The 22,263-nt window shown below is 46.8% G+C and overlaps 1 protein-coding gene across 4 annotated transcripts in view; it reads right to left on the bottom strand.

Moving 5' to 3' along the window:
* The window catches only part of LOC110492510 (sodium/potassium-transporting ATPase subunit beta-1-interacting protein 4), a 129,278-nt gene that overhangs the window by 17,207 nt on the left and 89,808 nt on the right, over positions 1–22,263 (bottom strand). For all 4 annotated transcript variants that reach the window (XM_036947509.1, XM_021566897.2, XM_036947507.1 and 1 more), the window contains exon 5: positions 14,915–14,975. In XM_036947509.1, coding sequence (XP_036803404.1) covers positions 14,915–14,975 — 61 coding nt within the window. The remainder of the gene's footprint in view (positions 1–14,914; positions 14,976–22,263) is intronic.

A 22,263-nucleotide genomic window follows, 5' to 3' on the forward strand; every position in this document is an offset into this window, starting at 1 on the left:
TCTTCTCCCTCCCTACCTACCTTTTCTCACTTCCTCCCTACCTCTACCTCCTCTTCTCACTCTCTCCCTACCTCTACCTCCCCTTCTCACTCACCCCTCCCTACCTCTACCTCTTCTCCTTCCCTCCACCTCCTCTTCTCCCTCCCTCCCTCCCTCCCTCCCTCCCTCCCTCCCTCCACCTCCTCTTCTCCCTCACTCCCTACCTCTACCTCTTCTCCCTCCTACTTCTTACCCTCCCTCTCTTTCTCTCTCTACCACTTCTCTCTCTCTCTCTCTCTCTCTCTATACCTCTTCTCCTTTCATCTCTCTACATCTTCTCCCTCCCTCCCTCTCTCTCTCTCTCTACCTCTTCTCCCTTGCCCTCTCTCTCTCCCTCTTCTCCCTTGCCGTCCCTACCACTTCTCCCTCCCTCCCTACCACTTCTCCCTCACTCCCTACCACTTCTCCCTCACTCCCTCTTCTCACTCACAACCTCTACCTCTTCTCACTCCCTACCTCTACCTCTTCTCCCTCCCTCCCTCCCTCCCCCTTCTCCCTCCCTCCCTCCACCTCTTCTCACTCCCAACCTCTACCTCTTCTCACCCCCTCCCTCACTCTGCTCCCTCACTCCCTCACTCTTCTCCCTCCCACTACCTCTTCCCACTCCCTACCTCTTCTCACACCCTACCTCTTCTCACTCCCTCCCTACCTCCCTACCTCTACCTTCTCTTCTCCCTCCCTCCTTACCTCTTCTCCCTCCCTACCTCTTCTCCCTCCCTACCACTTCTTCCTTCTTCCCTCCCTCCCTGCCTACCACTTCTCCCTCCCTCCCTCCCTTTTCTCCCTCCCTCACTACCTCCTCTTCTCCCTCCCTACCTACCTTTTCTCACTTCCTCCCTACCTCTACCTCCTCTTCTCACTCTCTCCCTACCTCTACCTCCTCTTCTCAAACACCCCCTCCCTACCTCTACCTCTTCTCCTTCCCTCCACCACCTCTTCTCCCTCCCTCTCTCCCTACCTCTACCTCTTCTTACTCTCTCCCTCACTCTTCTCCCTCCCTACCTCTTCTCACCCCCTCCCTCACTCTGCTCCCTCACTCCCTCACTCTTCTCCCTCCCACTACCTCTTCCCACTCCCTACCTCTTTTCACACCCTACCTCTTCTCACTCCCTCCCTACCTCCCTACCTCTACCTTCTCTTCTCCCTCCCTCCTTACCTCTTCTCCCTCCCTACCTCTTCTCCCTCCCTACCACTTCTTCCTTCCTCCCTCCCTCCCTCCCTCCCTGCCTACCACTTCTCCCTCCCTCCCTCCCCTTTCTCCCTCCCTCACTACCTCCTCTTCTCCCTCCCTACCTACCTTTTCTCAATCTCCTCCCTACCTCTACCTCTTCTCCTTCCCTCCACCTCCTCTTCTCCCTCCCTCTCTCCCTACCTCTACCTCTTCTCACTCTCTCCCTCACTCTTCTCCCTCCCTACCTCTTCTCACTCCCTCCCTCCCTACCTCCTCTCCCTCCCTACCTCCTCTCCCTCCCTCCCTACCTCTTCTCCCTCCCTACCACTTCTCCCTTCCTCCCTCCCTCCCTCCCTCCCTCCCTCCCTCCCTCCCTCCCTCCCTCCCTCCCTCCCTCCCTTTTCTCACTCCCTCCCTACCTCTACCTCCTCTTCTCACTCACTCACGCACTCCCTACCTCTACCTCTTCTCCCTCCCTCCACCTCCTCTTCTCCCTCCCTCTCTCTACCTTTTCTCACTCCCTCCCCCTACCTCTTCTCACTTCTCCCCCTACCTCTTCTCACTCCCTCCCCCACCTCTTCTCACTCCCTCCCCCTACCTCTTCTCACTCCCTACCTCTTCTCACTCCCTCCCTCTTCTCACTCCCTCCCTCTTCTCACCCCCTCCCTCTTCTCACTCCCCCCCTCTACCTCTTCTCACTCCCCCCCTCTATCTCTTCTCACTTCCTCTACCTCTTCTCACTCCCTCGCTCTACCTCTTCTCCCTCCCTCCCCCTACCTCTTCTCACTCCCAACCTCTACCTCTTCTCACCCCCTCCCTCACTCTGCTCCCTCACTCCCTCACTCTTCTCCCTCCCACTACCTCTTCTCACTCCCTCCCTACCTCCCTACCTCTACCTTCTCTTCTCCCTCCCTCCTTACCTCTTCTCCCTCCCTACCTCTTCTCCCTCCCTACCACTTCTTCCTTCCTCCCTCCCTCCCTCCCTGCCTACCACTTCTCCCTCCCTCCCTCCCTCACTACCTCCTCTTCTCCCTCCCTACCTACCTTTTCTCACTTCCTCCCTACCTCTACCTCCTCTTCTCACTCTCTCCCTACCTCTACCTCCTCTTCTCACTCACCCCCTCCCTACCTCTAACTCTTCTCCTTCCCTCCACCTCCTCTTCTCCCTCCCTCTCTCCCTACCTCTACCTCTTCTCACTCTCTCCCTCACTCTTCTCCCTCCCTACCTCTTCTCACTCCCTCCCTCCCTACCTCCTCTCCCTCCCTACCTCCTCTCCCTCCCTCCCTACCTCTTCTCTCTCCCTACCACTTCTCCCTCCCTCCCTCCCTCCCTCCCTGCCTCCCTCCCTCCCTCCCTACCTTTTCTCACTCCCTCCCTACCTCTACCTCCTCTTCTCACTCACGCACTCCCTACCTCTACCTCTTCTCCCTCCCTCCACCTCCTCTTCTCCCTCCCTCTCTCCCCCCCTCTACCTTTTCTCACTCCCTCCCCCTACCTCTTCTCACTTCTCCCCCTACCTCTTCTCACTCCCTCCCCACCTCTTCTCACTCTCTCCCCCTAACTCTTCTCACTCCCTACCTCTTCTCACTCCCTTCCTCTTCTCACTCCCTCCCTCTTCTCACTCCCCCCCTCTACCTCTTCTCACTCCCCCCCTACCTCTTCTCACTCCCAACCTCTACCTCTTCTCACTCCCTCCCTCACTCTTCTCCCTCACTCCCTCACTCTTCTCCCTCACTCTTCTCCCTCCCTCCCCCTACCTCTTCTCACTCCCTACCTCTTCTCAATCCCTACCTCTTCTCACTCCCTCCCTACCTCCCTACCTCTACCTTCTCTTCTCCCTCCATCCTTACCTCTTCTCCCTCCCTACCACTTCTTCCTTCCTCCCTCCCTCTTCTTCCTTCCTTCCTCCCTCCCTCCCTCCCTCCCTGCCTACCACTTCTCCCTCCCTCCCTCCCTTTTCTCCCTCCCTCACTACCTCCTCTTCTCCCTCCCTACCTACCTTTTCTCACTTCCTCCCTACCTCTACCTCCTCTTCTCACTCTCTCCCTACCTCTACCTCCTCTTCTCACTCACCCCCTCCCTACCTCTACCTCTTCTCCTTCCCTCCACCTCCTCTTCTCCCTCCCTCCCTCCCTTTTCTCGCTCCTCTTCTCCCTCCCTCCCTCCCTCCCTCCCTCCCTCCACCTCCTCTTCTCCCTCTCTCCCTCCCTCTACCTCTTCTCACTCCCTACCTCTTCTCACTCCCTCCCTACCTCCCTACCTCTTCCTTCTCTTCTCCCTCCCTCCTTACCTCTTCTCCCTCCCTACCTCTTCTCCCTCCCTATCACTTCTTCCTTCCTCCCTCCCTCCCTCCCTGCCTACCACTTCTCCCTCCCTCCCTCCCTTTTCTCCCTCCCTCACTACCTACTCTTCTCCCTCCCTACCTACCTTTTCTCACTTCCTCCCTACCTCTACCTCCTCTTCTCACTCTCTCCCTACGTCTACCTCTTCTCCTTCCCTCCACCTCCTCTTCTCCCTCCCTCTCTCCCTCCCTCTACCTCTTCTCACTCCCTACCTCTACCTCCCTACCTCTTCCTTCTCTTCTCCCTCCCTCCTTACCTCTTCTCCCTCCCTACCTCTTCTCCCTCCCTACCACTTCTTCCTTCCTCCCTCCCTCCCTCCCTGCCTACCACTTCTCCCTCCCTCCCTCCCTTTTCTCCCTCCCTCACTACCTACTCTTCTCCCTCCCTACCTACCTTTTCTCACTTCCTCCCTACCTCTACCTCCTCTTCTCACTCTCTCCCTACGTCTACCTCTTCTCCTTCCCTCCACCTCCTCTTCTCCCTCCCTCTCTCCCTCCTTACCTCTTCTCACTCCCACCCTCCCTACCTCCTCTCCCTCCCTACCTCCTCTCCCTCCCTCCCTACCTCTTCTCCCTCCCTCCCTACCTCTTCTCCCTCCCTACCACTTCCCTCCCTACCTCTTCTCCCTCCCTACCACTTCTCTTCCTCCCTCCCTCCCTCCATGCCACTTCTCCCTCCCCCCTCCCTCCCTTTTCTCCCTCCCTCCCTACCTCTACCTCCTCTTCTCCCTCCCTCCCTTTTCTCCCTCCCTCCCTACCCTTTCTCACTCCCTCCCTACCTCTACCTCCTCTTCTCACTCACACCCTCCCTACCTCTACCTCTTCTCCCTCCCTCCACCTCCTCTTCTCCCTCCCTCTCTCCCTCCCTCTACCTTTTCTCACTCCCTCCCCCTACCTCTTCTCACTTCTCCCCCTACCTCTTGTCACTCCCTCCCCTACCTCTTCTCACTCCCTACCTCTTCTCACTCCCTACCTCTTCTCACTCCCTACCTCTTCTCACTCCCTACCTCTTCTCACTCCCTACCTCTTCGCACTCCCTACCTCTTCGCACTCCCTACCTCTTCGCACTCCCTACCTCTTCGCACTCCCTACCTCTTCGCACTCCCTACCTCTTCGCACTCCCTACCTCTTCGCACTCCCTACCTCTTCGCACTCCCTCCCTCTTCGCACTCCCTCCCTCTTCGCACTCCCTCCCTCTTCTCACTCCCTCCCTCTACCTCTTCTCACTCCCTCCCTCTACCTCTTCTCCCTCCCTCCCCCTACCTCTTCTCACTCCCAACCTCTACCTCTTCTCACTCCCTCCCTCACTCCCTCACTCTTCTCCCTCCCTCCCCCTACCTCTTCTCACTCCCTACCTCTTCTCACTCCCTACCTCTTCTCCCTACCTCCCTACCTCCCTACCTTCTCTTCTCCATCCCTCCTTACATCTTCTCCCTCCCTACAACTTCTTCCTTCCTCCCTCCCTCCCTCCCACCTCTTCCTTCCTTCCTCCCTCCCTGCCTACCACTTCTCCCTCCCTCCCTCCCTTTTCTCCCTCCCTCACTACCTCCTCTTCTCCCTCCCTACCAACCTTTTCTCACTTCCTCCCTACCTCTACCTCCTCTTCTCACTCTCTCCCTACCTCTACCTCCTCTTCTCACTCACCCCCTCCCTACCTCTACCTCTTCTCCTTCCCTCCACCTCCTCTTCTCCCTCCTCTTCTCCCTCCTCTTCTCCCTTCCTCCCTCCACCTCTTCTCCCTTCCTCCCTCCACCTCCTCTTCTCCCTCCCTCTACCTCTTCTCACTCCCTAACTCTTCTCACTCCCTAACTCTACCTCTTCTCCCTCCTACTTCTTACCCTCCCTCTCTCTACCACTTCCCCCCCTCTCTCTCTCTCTCTCTCTATACCTCTTCTCCTTTCCTCTCTCTACATCTTCTCCCTCCCTCCCTCTCTCTCTCTACCTCTTCTCCCTTGCCCTCTCTCTCTCCCTCTTCTCCCTTGCCCTCCCTACCACTTCTCCCTCACTCCCTACCACTTCTCCCTCACTCCCTCTTCTCACTCACAACCTCGTCTCACTCCCTACCTCTACCTCTTCTCCCTCCCTCCCTCCCCCTTCTCCCTCCCTCCCTCTCCCTACCTCTTCTCACTCCCAACCTCTACCTCTTCTCACTCCCTCCCTCACTCTTCTCCCCCCCCTACCTCTTCTCACTCCCTCCCTACCTCCCTACCTCTACCTTCTCTTCTCCCCCCCTCATTACCTCTTCTCCCTCCCTACCTCTTCTCCCTCCTTACCACTTCTTCCTTCCTCCCTCCCTCCCACTTCTTCCTTCCTATCTCCCTCCCTCCCTGCCTACCACTTCTCCCTCCCTCCCTCCCTTTTCTCCCTCCCTCACTACCTCCTCTTCTCCCTCCCTACCTACCTTTTCTCACTTCCTCCCTACCTCTACCTCCTCTTCTCACTCTCTCCCTACCTCTACCTCCTCTTCTCACTCACCCCCTCCCTACCTCTACCTCTTTTCCTTCCCTCCACCTCCTCTTCTCCCTCCCTCTCTCCCTCCCTCTACCTCTTCTCACTCCCTACCTCTTCTCACTCCCTACCTCTACCTCTACTCACTCTCTCCCTCACTCTTCTCCCTCCCTACCTCTTCTCACTCCCTCCCTCCCTACCTCCTCTCCCTCCTCTCCCTCCCTCCCTACCTCTTCTCCCTCCCTCCCTCCCTACCTCTTCTCCCTCCCTACCACTTCTCCCTCCCTCCCTCCCTACCTCTTCTCCCTCCCTACCACTTCTCCCTCCCTCCCTACCTCTTCTCCCTCCCTACCACTTCTCCCTTCCTCCCTCCCTCCCTCCCTCCCTCCATACCACTTCTCCCTCCCCCCCTCCCTCCCTTTTCTCCCTCCCTCCCTACCTCTACCTGGACAATAAAAGGCCATTCTAAAATGTGCAGTTTTGTTACACAACACAATGCCACAGAGTTGAGGGAGCGTGCAATTGGCATGCTGACTGCAGGAATTTCCAACAGAGCTGTTGCCAGATAATTGAATTTTAATTTCTCTACCATAAGCCTACCAATGTTGTTTTAGATAATTTGTCCGTACATCCAACCGGCCTCACAACTGCAGACCATGTGTAACCACGCCAGCACAGAACCTCCACACATCGGTCTTCTTCACCTGCGGGATCATCTGACGAGCGGGAGGGTTCTGCTGAGGAGTATTTCTGTCTGTAATAAAGCCCTTTTGTGGGAAGAAAAACTAATTCTGATTGGCTGGGCCTTGCTCCTCAGTGGGTGTGTAAGCCACCCATGGCTGCACCTGTGTCCAGTCATTGTCACGAGGGACTAGGTGTGTGAGGAAGAATCAGGCGCAGAGAGTTCCACAGGAAGAAGTGCACTTTAATTCGGCACCAAAAGCAATGCCCACAACACAGGGCGGGGAAAAATATAGACCAACCCAAAACACGGACACACCTAATAACACACACACGTAACACAAGAGTAATCCCGCACAAAACAAGGGCGGGTATACTAACTTTAAATAAGGAAGCCCATCAAGCAAACACAAATAGACACAGGTGCAACTAATAAGACAAAACAAACAGAAAACAAAAAAGGGATCGGCGACGGCTAGTAGGCCGGTGACGACGACCGCCGAGCACCGCCTGAACAGGCAGGGGAGCCAACTTCGGCAGAAGTCGTGACAGTCATGTGATATCCATTGATTAGGGCCTATTTTTTTTATTTCAATTGACTGATTTCCATCTATGAACTGTAACTCAGTAAAATCTTTGAAAATGTTGCATGTTGTGTTTATATTTTTGCTATATATATATATATATATATACATATATATATATATATATACAGTGCCTTGCGAAAGTATTCGGCCCCCTTGAACTTTGCGACCTTTTGCCACATTTCAGGCTTCAAACATAAAGATATAAAACTGTATTTTTTTGTGAAGAATCAACAACAAGTGGGACACAATCATGAAGTGCAACGACATTTATTGGATATTTCAAACTTTTTTAACAAATCAAAAACTGAAAAATTGGGCGTGCAAAATTATTCAGCCCCTTTACTTTCAGTGCAGCAAACTCTCTCCAGAAGTTCAGTGAGGATCTCTGAATGATCCAATGTTGACCTAAATGACTAATGATGATAAATACAATCCACCTGTGTGTAATCAAGTCTCCGTATCAATTCACCTGCACTGTGATAGTCTCAAAGGTCCGTTAAAAGCGCAGAGAGCATCATGAAGAACAAGGAACACACCAGGCAGGTCCGAGATACTGTTGTGAAGAAGTTTAAAGCCGGATTTGGATACAAAAAGATTTCCCAAGCTTTAAACATCCCAAGGAGCACTGTGCAAGCGATAATATTGAAATGGAAGGAGTATCAGACCACTGCAAATCTACCAAGACCTGGCCGTCCCTCTAAACTTTCAGCTCATACAAGGAGAAGACTGATCAGAGATGCAGCCAAGAGGCCCATGATCACTCTGGATGAACTGCAGAGATCTACAGCTGAGGTGGGAGACTCTGTCCATAGGACAACAATCAGTCGTATATTGCACAAATCTGGCCTTTATGGAAGAGTGGCAAGAAGAAAGCCATTTCTTAAAGATATCCATAAAAAGTGTTGTTTAAAGTTTGCCACAAGCAACCTGGGAGACACACCAAACATGTGGAAGAAGGTGCTCTGGTCAGATGAAACCAAAATTGAACTTTGTGGCAACAATGCAAACCGTTATGTTTGGCGTAAAAGCAACACAGCTGAACACACCATCCCCACTGTCAAACATGGTGGTGGCAGCATCATGGTTTGGGCCTGCTTTTCTTCAGCAGGGACAGGGAAGATGGTTAAAATTGATGGGAAGATGGATGGAGCCAAATACAGGACCATTCTGGAAGAAAACCTGATGGAGTCTGCAAAAGACCTGAGACTGGGACGGAGATTTGTCTTCCAACAAGACAATGATCCAAAACATAAAGCAAAATCTACAATGGAATGGTTCAAAAATAAACATATCCAGGTGTTAGAATGGCCAAGTCAAAGTCCAGACCTGAATCCAATCGAGAATCTGTGGAAAGAACTGAAAACTGCTGTTCACAAATGCTCTCCATCCAACCTCACTGAGCTCGAGCTGTTTTGCAAGGAGGAATGGGAAAAAATTTCAGTCTCTCGATGTGCAAAACTGATGGAGACATACCCCAAGCGACTTACAGCTGTAATCGCAGCAAAAGGTGGCGCTACAAAGTATTAACTTAAGGGGGCTGAATAATTTTGCACGCCCAATTTTTCAGTTTTTGATTTGTTTAAAAAGTTTGAAATATCCAATAAATGTTGTTCCACTTCATGATTGTGTCCCACTTGTTGTTGATTCTTCACAAAAAAATACAGTTTTATATCTTTATGTTTGAAGCCTGAAATGTGGCAAAAGGTCGCAAAGTTCAAGGGGGCCGAATACTTTCGCAAGGCACTGTATATATATATATATATATATATCATGTTTATGTTTTTGTTCAGTACATACAGTTGATGTTGGAAGTTTACATACACTTAGGTTGGAGTCATTAACTTCTTGGTGGCAGGGGGGCAGTATTGAGTAGCTTGGATGAATAAGGTGCCCAGAATAAACTGTCTGCTACTCTGTCCCAGATGCATATATGCATATTAGTAGTAGTATTGGATAGAAAACACTCTGAAGTTTCTAAAACTGTTTGAATTATGTCTGTGAGTATAATAGAACTCATATGGCAAGCGAAACCTGAGACAAATCCAACCAGGAAGTGGGAAATCTGAGGTTTGTAGTTTCATTTAAGTGATTGCCTATCCAATATGCTGTGTCTATGGGGCCAGATTACACTTCCCAAGGCTTCCAGTAGATGTCAACAGTCTTTAGAAAGTTGTTTGAGGCTTCTATTGTGGAAGGGTGTCAAATAAGAGCTGTTTCAACAAGTGGACTAGGCTGATGCCAATCAGTTGTTTACTGAGCCGTTCCTTCTTTTTCCTCTGTAATGAATACGCTATTGTCCGGTTGGAATATTATTGAAGATTTATTATAAAAAGACCCTAAGGATTGATTGTAAACATCGTTTGACATGTTTCTACAAACTGTAATGGAACTCATTTGACTTTTCATCTGGATTTTGCGCTCGCGCATTGTGCCTTTGGAATAGTGAACTAAATGTGCGAACAAAACTGAGATATTTGGACATAAATATGGACGTAATCGATCAGTGGGAGTCCTGGGAGTGCATTCCGACGAAGATCAGCAAAGGTAAGTGAAGATTTATAATGCTATTTATGACTTTTGTTGACTACACAATTTGGTGGGTAACTGTATGGCTTGCATTTGTGGCTGAACCTGTTCTCAGATTATTGAATATTGTGCTTTTGCCGTACAGCTTTTTTGAAATCTGACACAGCGGTTGCATTAAGAACAAGTTTATCTTTAATTCTATGCAAAAAATGTATCTTTCATCAAAGTTTATGATGAGTATTACTGTTATTTGATGGGGCTCTCTGCAATTTCTCAAGATGTTTTGGAGGCATTTATGAACATGGCGCCAATGTAAACTGAGGTTTTTGGATATAAATATGAACTTGATCGAACAAAACATACATGTATTGTGTAACATTGAGTCCTGGGAGTGTCATCTGATGAAGATCGCCAAAAGGTTAGGCATTAATTTGATCTATATTTCTACTTTTTGTGACACCTCTCTTTGGTTGGAAAATGGCTGAATGCTTTCTGTGACTAGTTGCTGACCTAACATAATGATATGTTCTGCTTTCGCCGAAAAGCCTTTTTGAAATCGGACACTGTGGTTGGATTAACGAGAAGTGTATCTTTAAAATGGTGTAAAATACTTGTATGGTTGAGGAATTTTAATTATGAGATTTCTGTTGTTTTGAATTTGGCGCCCTGCAATTTCACTAGCTGTTGGCGAGGTGGGATGCAAGCGTCTCGAACGATCCCGGAGAGGTTAAAACTTGTTTTTCAACCACTCCACACATTTCTTGTTAACAAACTATAGTTTTGGCAAGTCGTTTAGGACATCTACTTTGTGCATGACACAAGTCATTTTTCCAACAATTGTTTACTGACAGATTATTTAACTTATAATTCACTGAATCACAATTCCAATGGGGCAGAAGTTTACATACGCTAAGTTGACTGTGCCTTTATACAGCTTGGAAAATTCCAGAAAATTATGTCATGGCTTTAGAAGCTTCTGATAGGCTAACTGCCAACATTTGAGTCAATTGGAGGTGTACCTGTGGATGTATTTCAAGGCCTACCTTCAAACTCAGTATCTCCTTGCTTGACATCATGGGGAAATCAAAAGAAGTCAGCCGAGACCTCAGAAAACAAATTGTAGACCTCCACATGTCTGGTTCATCCATGGGAGCAATTTCCAAATGCCTAAAGGTACCACGTTCATCTGTACAAACAATAGTACGCAAGTATAAACACCATGGGACCACGCAGCCGTCATACTGCTCAGGAAGGAGATGCGATCTGTCTCCTAGAGATGAACGTACTTTGGTGCGAAAAGTGCAAATCAATCCCAGAACAACAGCAAAGGACCTTGTGAAGATGCTGGAGGAAACAGGTACAAAAGTATCTATATCCACAGTAAAACGAGTCCTATATCGACATAACCTTAAAGGCCGCTCAGCAAGGAAGAAGCCACTGCTCCAAACTGCCATAAAAAAGCCAGACTACGGTTTGCAACTGCACATGGGGACAAAGATCGTACTTTTTGGAGAAATGTCCTCTGGTCTGATGAAACAAAAATATGACTATTTGGCAATAATGACCATCGTTATGTTTGGAGGAAAAAGCGGGAGGCTTACATACCTGACTCAGTTACACCAGCTCTGTCAGGAGGAAAGGGCCAACATTCACCCAACTTATTGTGGGAAGCTTGTGGAAGACTACCCAAAACGTTTGACCCAAGTTAAACAATTTAAAGGCAATGCTACCAAATACTAATTGAGTGTATGTAAACTTCTGACCCACTGGGAATGTGATCAAAGAAATAAAACCTGAAATTAATCACTCTACTATTATTATGACATTTCACATTCTTAAAATAAAGTGGTGATTCTAACTGACCTAAAACAGGGAATTTTTACTAGGATTAAATGTCAGGAATTGTGAAAAACTGAGTTTAAATGAATTTGGCTAAGGTATATGTAAACTTCCGACTTCAACTGTGTGTGTGTGTGTGTATATATATATAGTTTTTATTTTTGTTCAGAAAAAATATATATAATGTTTAGATTTTTGTTCAGTATATATATATATATATATATATATATATATATATATATATATATATATATATATATATATATATATGTATGTATGTATGTATGTAGGCACTTCTATAAAATATGGTGGGTGGTAGCAGAACTGGTCTGCAGAAGACAAAAACACACGGTTTTTCACACTACCAACCTCCGACTACCACCAGAACTGACAGCTGGGGAGAAGAGGTGATGAAAATGTGAGGACACTCACTATACAGGGAAAGAAAATTGGGTCAAGGGTGTGAGGGAGAGAATGAAATGGTTGGATGGGGAGACAGAGTGACGGAGAACAGCTGGTAGGGGAGGAAGGGAGGAGCGGACAAGGTGGAGGAGGGATTGAGGGATGTTTTAATTAGCTACAGGCCCCCCTCTCATCTCCTATTCCTCATCTCCACATCCGGCTGTGATTGGGAGTCCCATAGGGCGGCACACAATAGGCCCAGCGTCGTCCAGGTTTGGCTGGGGTAGGCCTTCATTGTAAATAAGAATTTGTTCTTAACTGACTTGCCTAGGTAAATAAAGGTTCAATTCAAATAAAACATTTTAAAAAATCTCCTGTCTTGCCATGTTGTTAGGTTGTGGTTAATTTAGTGTGTGTGTGTGTGTGTGTGTGTGAGTGAGAGAGAGTGTGTGTGTGTGAGTGCATCATCCTTATCTTTGGCATATTCCCCAATATTTGGAACCAAGGACTGTGTCACGCCCTGACCTTAGATATCTCTGTTTTTCTATATATTTTGGTTAGGTCAGGGTGTGACTAGGGTGGGTACTCTAGTTTTTGTATGTCTAGGGGTTTTTGTATGTCTATGTTGGTTCCCAATCAGAGACAGCTGTTTATCGTTGTCCCTGATTGGGGATCATATTTAGGCAGTCATTTCCTCTTTGTGTTTCGTGGGATCTTGTCTATGTTTAGTTGCCTGTCAGAACTAGTTGTATAGCTTTACGTTTCGTTTGTTTGTTTTGTTGTTTTTGTTCGGTGTTCATTCATTAAAAGTAACAATGTACGCCTACCACGCTGCACCTTGGTCTCATCCTTATGACGAACGTGACAGTCTGATCACCCCAATCCACAAAAGTGGAGACAAATTTGACCTTGGGAAAATCCTCTGCATTATCATTAACAGCAGACTAGTTAACAATGTATTGAGCAAATGTCAAATTGTCTTTTTAACAAATTACAAACTACAAAAAATTAACAAATGACAAACTATGGATTCACTCTGCACACCCAGTTGACAAACAAACAAACCAAACCAAAGGCAAAGTCTTCTCATGCTTTGTTGATTTCAAAAAAGCTTTTGACTCAATTTGGCATGAGGGTTGGCTACACAAATTGATGGTAAGTGGTGTTGGGGGAAAAACATACGACATTATAAAATCCATGTACAAAAACAACAAGTGTGAAAAAAACACCCACATTTCTTCCCACAGGACCGTGGGGTGAGACAGGGATGCAGTTTAAGCCCCACCCACTTCAACATAAATAGCAACAAATTGGCGAGGGCACTAGAACAGTCTGCAGCACCCGGACTCACCCTACTAGAATCTGAATTCAAATGTCTACTGTTTGCTGATGACCTGGTGCTTCTGTCACCAACCAAGGAGGGCCTACAGCAGCACAGATTCTGACAGACCTGGGCCCTGACAGTAAATCTCAATAAGACCAAAATAATGGTGTTCCAAAGAAGGTCCAGTCACCAGAACCAGAAATACAAATTCCATCTATGCACCATTGCCCTAGAGGACACAGATCTCAGCCTACAGACCTCAGCCTAAACATCAGTGCCACAGGTAACTTCCACAAAGCTGTGAATGAGCTGAGAGACAAGGCAAGAAGGGCCTTCTATGCCATCAAAAGGAACATAAAATGCAACATACCAATTAGGATCTGGCTAAAAATACCTGAATCAGGTATAGAACCCATTGCCCTTTATGGTTGTGAGGTCTGGGGTCAGCTAACCAACCAATAATTCACAAAATGGGACAAACACCAAATTGAGAGACTGCTTGCAGAATTCTGCAAAAATATCACCTGTGTACAATGTAAAACACCAAATAATGCATGCAGAGCAGAATTAGGCCGCTAACCGCTAACCAGAAAAGAGACGTTAAATTCTACAACCACCTAAAAGGAAGCGATTCCCAAACCTTGCATAACAAAGCCATCACCTACAGAGAGATGAACCTGGAGAAGAGTCCCCTAAGCAAGCTGGTCCTGGGGCTCTGTTCACAAACACAAACAGACCCCACAGAGCCCCAGGACAGCAACACAATTAGACCCAACCAAATCATGAGAAAACAAAAAGAGAATTACTTGACACATTGGAAAGAATTAACAAAAATAAACAGAGCAAACTAGAATGCTATTTGGCACTAAACAGAGAGTACACAGTGGCAGAATACCTGACCACTGTGACTGACCCAAACTTAAGGAAAGGTTTGACTATGTACAGACTCAGTGAGCATAGCCTTGCTATTGAGAAAGGCCGCCGTAGGCAGACATAGCTCTCAAGAGAAGACACACTGTGCACACTGCCCAAAAAATGAGGTGGGAACTGAGCTGCAATTCCTAACCTCCTGCCAAATGTATGACCACATTAGAGACACATATTTCCCTCAGATTACACAGATCCACAAAGAATTTGAAAACAAACCCAATTTTGATAAACTCCTATATCTACTGGGTGAAATACCACCGTGTGCCATCACAGCAGCAAGATTTGTGACCTGTTGCCACAAGAAAAGGGCAACCAGTGAAGAACAAACACAACTGTAAATACAACCCCTATTTATGTTTATTTATTTTCCCTTGTGTACTTTAACCATTTGTACATCGCTACAACACTGTATATATAGACATAATATGACATTTGTAATGTCTTTATTATTTTGGAACTTCTGTGAGTGTAATGTTTACTGTTAATTTTTATTGTATATTTCACTTTTGTTTATTATCTACTTCACTTGCTTTGGCAATGTTAATATGTTTCCCATGCCAATAAAGCCCTGCAATTCAAACTGAACTGAGAGAGTGTGGGTGTCAAGTTAAGTTGTAGTACTCACAGCTGTCTTCCTCTTCAGTGATGGCGCTGACGACGTAACAGGCGTACACGAAGCCCAGGAGCTGCGAACACACAAACACACACACACAAAGTGTTAGAACACACAGATAGTTAGAACGCACACAGACTTAGAACACACACACAGCGTTAGAACGCACAGAGTTAGAACGCGCACAGCGTTTGAACGCGCACAGAGTTAGAACGCGCACAGCGTTAGAACGCGCACAGCGTTAGAACGCAGAGTTAGAACGCGCACAGCGTTAGAACGCAGAGTTAGAACGCGCACAGCGTTAGAACGCGCACAGAGTTAGAACGCGCACAGCGTTAGAATGCGCACAGCGTTAGAACGCACAGAGTTAGAACGCGCACAGCGTTAGAACGCACAGAGTTAGAATGCGCACAGCGTTTGAACGCGCACAGCGTTAGAACGCACAGAGTTAGAACACGCACAGCGTTAGAACGCGCACAGAGTTAGAACGCGCACAGAGTTAGAACGCGCACAGAGTTAGAACGCGCACAGAGTTAGAACGTGCACAGTTAGAACGCGCACAGCGTTAGAACGTGCACAGCATTAGAATGCGCACAGAGTTAGAACACGCACAGCGTTAGAACGCACAGAGTTAGAACGCGCACAGCGTTTGAACGCGCACAGCGTTAGAATGCACAGAGTTAGAACGCGCACAGCGTTAGAACGCGCACAGCGTTAGAACGCGCACAGAGTTAGAACGCGCACAGAGTTAGAACGCGCACAGAGTTAGAACGTGCACAGTTAGAACGCGCACAGCGTTAGAACGCGCACAGCGTTAGAATGCGCACAGAGTTCGAACGCGCACAGCGGTAGAACGCGCACAGCGCTAGAACGCGCACAGAGTTCGAACGCGCACAGCGCTAGAACGCGCACAGCGTTAGAATGCGCACTGCGCTAGAACGCGCACAGCGCTAGAACGCGCACAGCGCTAGAATGCGCACAGCGCTAGAACGCGCACAGCGCTAGAACGCGCACAGAGTTAGAACGCGCACAGAGTTAGAACGCGCACAGTTAGAACGCGCACAGCGTTAGAACGCGCACAGCGTTAGAATGCGCACAGAGTTAGAATGCGCACAGAGTTCGAACGCGCACAGAGTTCGAACGCGCACAGCGTTAGAACGCGCACAGCGCTAGAACGCGCACAGAGTTAGAACGCGCACAGAGTTAGAACGCGCACAGTTAGAACGCGCACAGCGTTAGAACGTGCACAGCGTTAGAATGCGCACAGAGTTCGAACGCGCACAGCGTTAGAACGCACAGAGTTAGAACGCGCACATCGTTAGAACACAAAGATAGTTAAAAAGCACAAAAGTTAGAACGCGCACAGAGTTAGAACACACAGAGTCAGAACATACACAGAGTCAGAACACACACAGAGAATTAGAACACACAGATAGAACAGATGATTAGAAAACACACAAGAGTTAGAACACACAGATGATTAGAACAGAAAGCTAGAACACACAGAGAGTTAGAAAACACAGAGTTAGTAGAACCCATATAATTAGAACACACACACAGAGAGTTTGAATACACAGAGAGATATAACACACAGAGAGTGTTAGAACATACAGAGAGTGTTAGAACACACAGAGTTAGAACACACAGAGGGTTAGAACACACAGAGAGTTATGACCCACACAGATAGTTATAACCCACACAGATAGTTTGAACGCACACAGATAGTTTGAACGCACAGAGAGAGTTAGAACACACAGATGATTAGAACAGAGAGTTAGAACACACAGAGGGTTAGAAAACACAGAGTTAGTAGAACCCATATAATTAGAACACACACACAGAGAGTTTGAATACACATAGAGATATAACACACAGAGAGTGTTAGAACACACAGAGGGTTAGAACACAGAGAGTTATAACCCACAGAGAGTTATAACCCACACAGAGAGTTTGAACACAGAGAGAGTTAGAACACACAGAGAGTTAGATCCCAGACAGAGTTAGAACACAGAGAGAGTTAACCCACTTAATCTAAAAATGTCTTTAATTTTCACCATCTTTGTAAAGCCTTAGTTATTTGGTTGCTTTAACAAAGTCATTTTTTAAAGAATATTATTTAGTGATACATTTCCGTCTGTCTCCAATTTTATTAAGGTCAACCCTGTTATGTTTTACAGTTTTTCCCAATTGTTTACTCACTAAAACAACGGGCCCATGAGGCACAATGACAGAAACCTGTAACTCATTTAGCAGAACCAGACACCCAATCAGACAAAAGACAATACACAATTCTCTACCTTAGGCACAAACTTCACAACAAAAATATAGTGTGCAAATGAAAAGCAACACTGTTCAACAAGCTAAGCTCAATTACCAATTTATCACTTTCACATGTGCAAACAGTGATTGTGTAAATGTTCATTTTGCAATCAGACCTTAGGCCACAGGTGATTACTCCTGTGTTCGGAGAACAGTGGAAGCAAACTTCGCAGAGAGAGGTAGAGGTAGAGCTGGAGGAAGACCAAGTCCTGAAATTCGGGCGACTGTGGTGGACTACGTGGTCAACCATGGTTTAACCTTGAGGCAGAGAGTGCTGCCCAATCTGAGCCGCTTTGCCGTAGCGTCCATCATCCAGACGTTCCACAATGAGAATAAATATGTACTGCAGACGTTGGACTTACAGTGCAATGGGAGAAACTCCCCAAATACTGGTGTGCCAAGCTTGCCGCGTCATACCCAAGAAGACTCGAGGCTGTAACCGCTGCCAAAGGTGCTTCAACAAGGGTCTAAATACTTATGGAAATGGGACATTTCAGTTTTAAATTTGTAATACATTTGAAAAAATGTTCTAAAAAAACATTTCTAAAATGTGTTTCGACTTTGTCATTAGGGGGTATTGTATGTAGAAACAATCCATTTTAGAATAAGGCTGTAACATAACAAAATGTGGAAAAAGTCCAGGGGTGTGAATACATTTCCCGAATGCAGTGTATTTACTACTTGACAGTAGTACAACATTAAGCTCAGTAAAGACTGTAGATTCCAATACATACCGACAGGGGAAACAAAGTAAATGTTTCATTTATTACTGTATTTATGAAATTGGGAGCTACGGTATACTACGTTGTAACATTGTAACGGTTGTCTTGGGTGGAAGAAGGAGAGGACCAAAGCGCAGCGTGGTTAGTGTTCATCTTATGTAATGAAAAAAGAACACCTCAAAATACAAAACAACAAAGTGAAAAGCGAAACAGTTCTATCTGGTGCAGACACACAAAGACTGAAAATAACCACCCACAAAACACTATGGAAAAAAGGCTGCCTAATTTGGTTCTCAATCAGGGACAACGATTGACAGTTGCCTCTGATTGAGAACCATATCAGGCCGAACACAGAAATAGAAAATCATAGAAAAACGAACATAGACCACCCACCCAATTCACGCCCTGACCATACTAAAACAAAAGACAAAACAAAGGAACTAAGGTCAGAACGTGACAAACATGTTTGTCTTGTATACTGTATTACTGTAGTGTTTACTGTACTGTATGCTATTTTGAGTTTGTAGAACTGAAAGACGACCACCACGTGGTGGTAGAAAGCATCTATGTACAGACAAACAGGAGGCTGCCATTGTGCAAATGGTAGTTTAAAATAATTCCATAAGATTGCAGGAAATCCAACAACAGATTATTGAAAACCTGCCATCTTCCATAACATCAGAGTGAGTTTATCAACCACAGTCCGCATCCTTCAGAAACACCATCTCCGGATGAAGCACATCTACAGAGTCCCATTTAAAAGGGATTCCCAAAGAGTGAAGGATAAACGGTACAAATATGTGAAAGTAAGTAATGTGCTAGTATTATACTCTTGAAACATTAGAGACTCATTGATGTTGCCAGTGAACTTTACTATACAGAAATTATAGTATTTACTGTAATTTCAGAGATTCATGGAGTTGAACGCAAGTCCCATCCCCCAGGAACTCATATCCATAGATGAGGCTGGATTCAATTTAGCGAAGACGAGGAGAGGAAGGAACGTCATTGGTCAATGCGCCATCATTGAGGTACCTGGCCAGCGCGGGGGAAATGTAACCATATGCGCAGCTATGAGCCACAATGGGGTCCTCCAACGCCTTGCTACTCTTGGACCATACAACACTGCCCATCTCCTTCATTTCCTGAACACCTTACATGAAAATCTTTTTCAGCCAGAACAGAGAAGGCCAGGTGATCCTGAGCAGCAAATGTATGTTCAAATTTGGGACAACATGAGCATCCATCGGGCTGCTCAGGTCCACAACTAGTTCCATGACCATCCCAGGTTTATAATTCTCTATCTCCAACCATATTCCCCATTTCTCAACCCCATAGAGGAACCGTTTTCAGTATGTGGAAGGTGTATAATCGCAAACCCCCATGGCCCTTCTTCAGGCAATGGAGGAGGCCTCTGGTGACATTCCAGCCCCTGTCAGGGGTAGATGCGTCATGCCGGAATATATTTCCCCTGCTGTCTGGCCAAGGAGAATAACACCTGTGATGTTGATGAAAATCTGTAGCCGGACCAAAACAACAGACATGAACATTCTCAATGGAATATTTATTTCTTGACTCATGATTTACTGAATTTTTTTTCTTTATATATTCCATACAATTGATCTAACGTACAGTACAGTAGAACAAATAGGCCTATTTTCACTAAGTTAGATTAATTTGATGTGCGTATGTCTCATTAGTATGCAGAGTTTCATTTTGAGCAGGGAGTACATGACTTTGATTGCTGTGTTTCGTTATGCCTGTGGGGTTTGGAGAAATTGGCGAACTAGAGTTTTGAGTACGTGAGATGTAGTTTCAGCAAGCATGTTAAGGTTTGGGAAAAACTAATATGGTTTTCAAAAGAAACATTGAACATCTAATTGTTAAATCAGTGTAAAAGCAGGTGAGCTGGTTCTACTCTTTTTGGCCATTTGCTGGTGTTTTGTGGTGGAAAACTGAGCGGGTCGAACATAACACGTCTTCCCTGTTACCCACAGATAGACAGGCTACAAATGTTTTAGAATGATTCTTTTTATGTGAAGCTTGGATTCAATTCCCTGTTACCCACAGATAGACAGGCTACAAATGTTTTAGAATGATTCTTTTTATGTGAAGCTTGGATTCAATTCCCTGTTGCACACAACAAGCTTCCATTCATTCTGTCGCAAGGGGATTCATGGCTGATTTAAGATTACAGTCAACTTTGTTACTTTATTTGGGACTTAACAGGCACTTACTATAGTATATTTTTTATTTAACCTCTTGAGATGGGAAAATGTGTTTTTCATGACAGAATGTTAAAATTAGGTGAAATTTCTGTCCTTAATTGCTCACAAGGTCAAACTGAAACTTGACTTTGCCTTTTAACCCAACCCCTCTGAATCTAAGAGGTGTGGGGGGCTACCACATTGAACACCCGGGGAGCTGAGTGTATGTGTGGGGGACTGAGTGTATGTGTGGGGGACTGAGTGTATGTGTGGGCGACTGAGAGTATGTGTGGGGGACTGAGCGTATGTGTGGGGGACTGAGCGTATGTGTGGGGGACTGAGCGTATGTGTGGGGGACTGAGCGTATGTGTGGGGGACTGAGCGTATGTGTGGGCGACTGAGCGTATGTGTGGGCGACTGAGCGTATGTGTGGGGGACTGAGTGTGCATGTGGGGGATGTGAGTGTACGTGTGGGGGATGTGAGTGTACGTGTGGGGGATGTGAGTGTACGTGTGGGGGTTGTGAGTGTACGTGTGGGGGTTGTGAGGGTTGTGAGGGTCTGTGTGTGCGACTGAGTGTACAGGGAGTAGCTGGTTGGAGGATGGTGCAACAGGGTACAATCAAAACCATTGATCATCAATCAGCATGTGCAGTATGTGTCTCTGATCTCATCTCTATTCCTCTACAGAATGTGTTGTTTTGTACACAAATTAACTTCCCGTCCAGAGACATTTCCTCAGAAAACAGACACTTTTTTAATTTAACCTTTATTTAACTAGGCTATTCAGTAAAGAATAAATTCTTATTTACGCTGATGGCCTACCCCTGACAACGCTGGGCCAATTATGGCCCGCCCTATGGGACTCCCAATCACGTCCGGATGTGATTCAGCCTGGATTCCAACCAGGGACTGTAGTGACGCCTCTTGCACTGAGATGCAGTGCCTTAGACTGCTGTTCCACACGGGAGCCCACTTGAAGACACCATGCACCTAAACAAGCTGGTAACTAGGTAACCAAGCCAGTAAGACTATTTCTGGCCTCAGCAGCCTGTCAATATGATGACATGCTGCATTGTTGGCAGATGGCTGTGATCTTTTCTGAGAAACACACACACTGGGACTCAGACAGACAGACACACTCTACCCCAATGAGTGGCACTCTGCCATGCCAATTAAACCAGCATCGGGCAAAATGCCCCCAAAACACACACTGAGCAACCGGAGACTGTGTGTGTGTGTGTGTGTGTGTGTGTGCGCGCGTGTGTGTGTGTGTGTGTGTGTGTGTGTGTGTGTGTGTGTGTGTGTGTGTGATGGGGCCACAGGACACCACTGTTGTGCACTGTTTGCAGGCAGCGGTTTGACCAACTGTTTGTTATGTTGACGATTTTATAAGGGTCATTTGACTACTGTAACTAGTCCTACTGTAAACTCACACCTCAGACACCATTAGTACAAAACAACACGCTATGAAAGGAGTGTGTGTGTACAGGCTAAATGAGTTTTAAGAGAGAGTAGTGAGTTCCATCCTACCTTCTTTCTATGTCTGAAGTGGCTAATTACCTCTCACAGCAGCCTGTGTGTAGGGTGGTTGGTCGGGTGGGTAGGCATATAATGCGAACGTCTAGCAACCCAAAGGTTGCGAGTTTGAATCTCATCACGGACAACTTCAGCTAATGATCAACTTCTCAACTACTTACTACTTTTTAGCTACATTGCAACTACTTAGCATGTTAGCTAACCCTTCTACTAACCTCAACCTTTTCATCTAAACCTTCCCCTAACCCTAACCTTTTAACCTAACTCCTAAACTTAATCCTAACTTTAACCCTAACCCCTAGCCTAGCTAACGTTAGCCAGCTAATACATATGATACGAAACTAAACATATCATACTAAATAGAGTCTCAGATTTACATACAGAATAATAAAAAATGCTCTGAGGCCAGGTTTCTCACAGGCAGGTTTCTCACAGGCAGGCCAGCCTGGGTCACACACAATGGTGTTTGCAGCAGGATGCCAGACACTGGTTGAGTTGCATCAATGGTGTGTGTGTGTGTGTGTTTGATTTGCTTGAATTGCCTTGATTAGAGTGTCTATGTCTGGAGGGCTCAGC

This window comes from Oncorhynchus mykiss, chromosome 16 (genome assembly GCF_013265735.2).
Source record: "Oncorhynchus mykiss isolate Arlee chromosome 16, USDA_OmykA_1.1, whole genome shotgun sequence".
Lineage (NCBI taxonomy): Eukaryota > Metazoa > Chordata > Actinopteri > Salmoniformes > Salmonidae > Oncorhynchus > Oncorhynchus mykiss.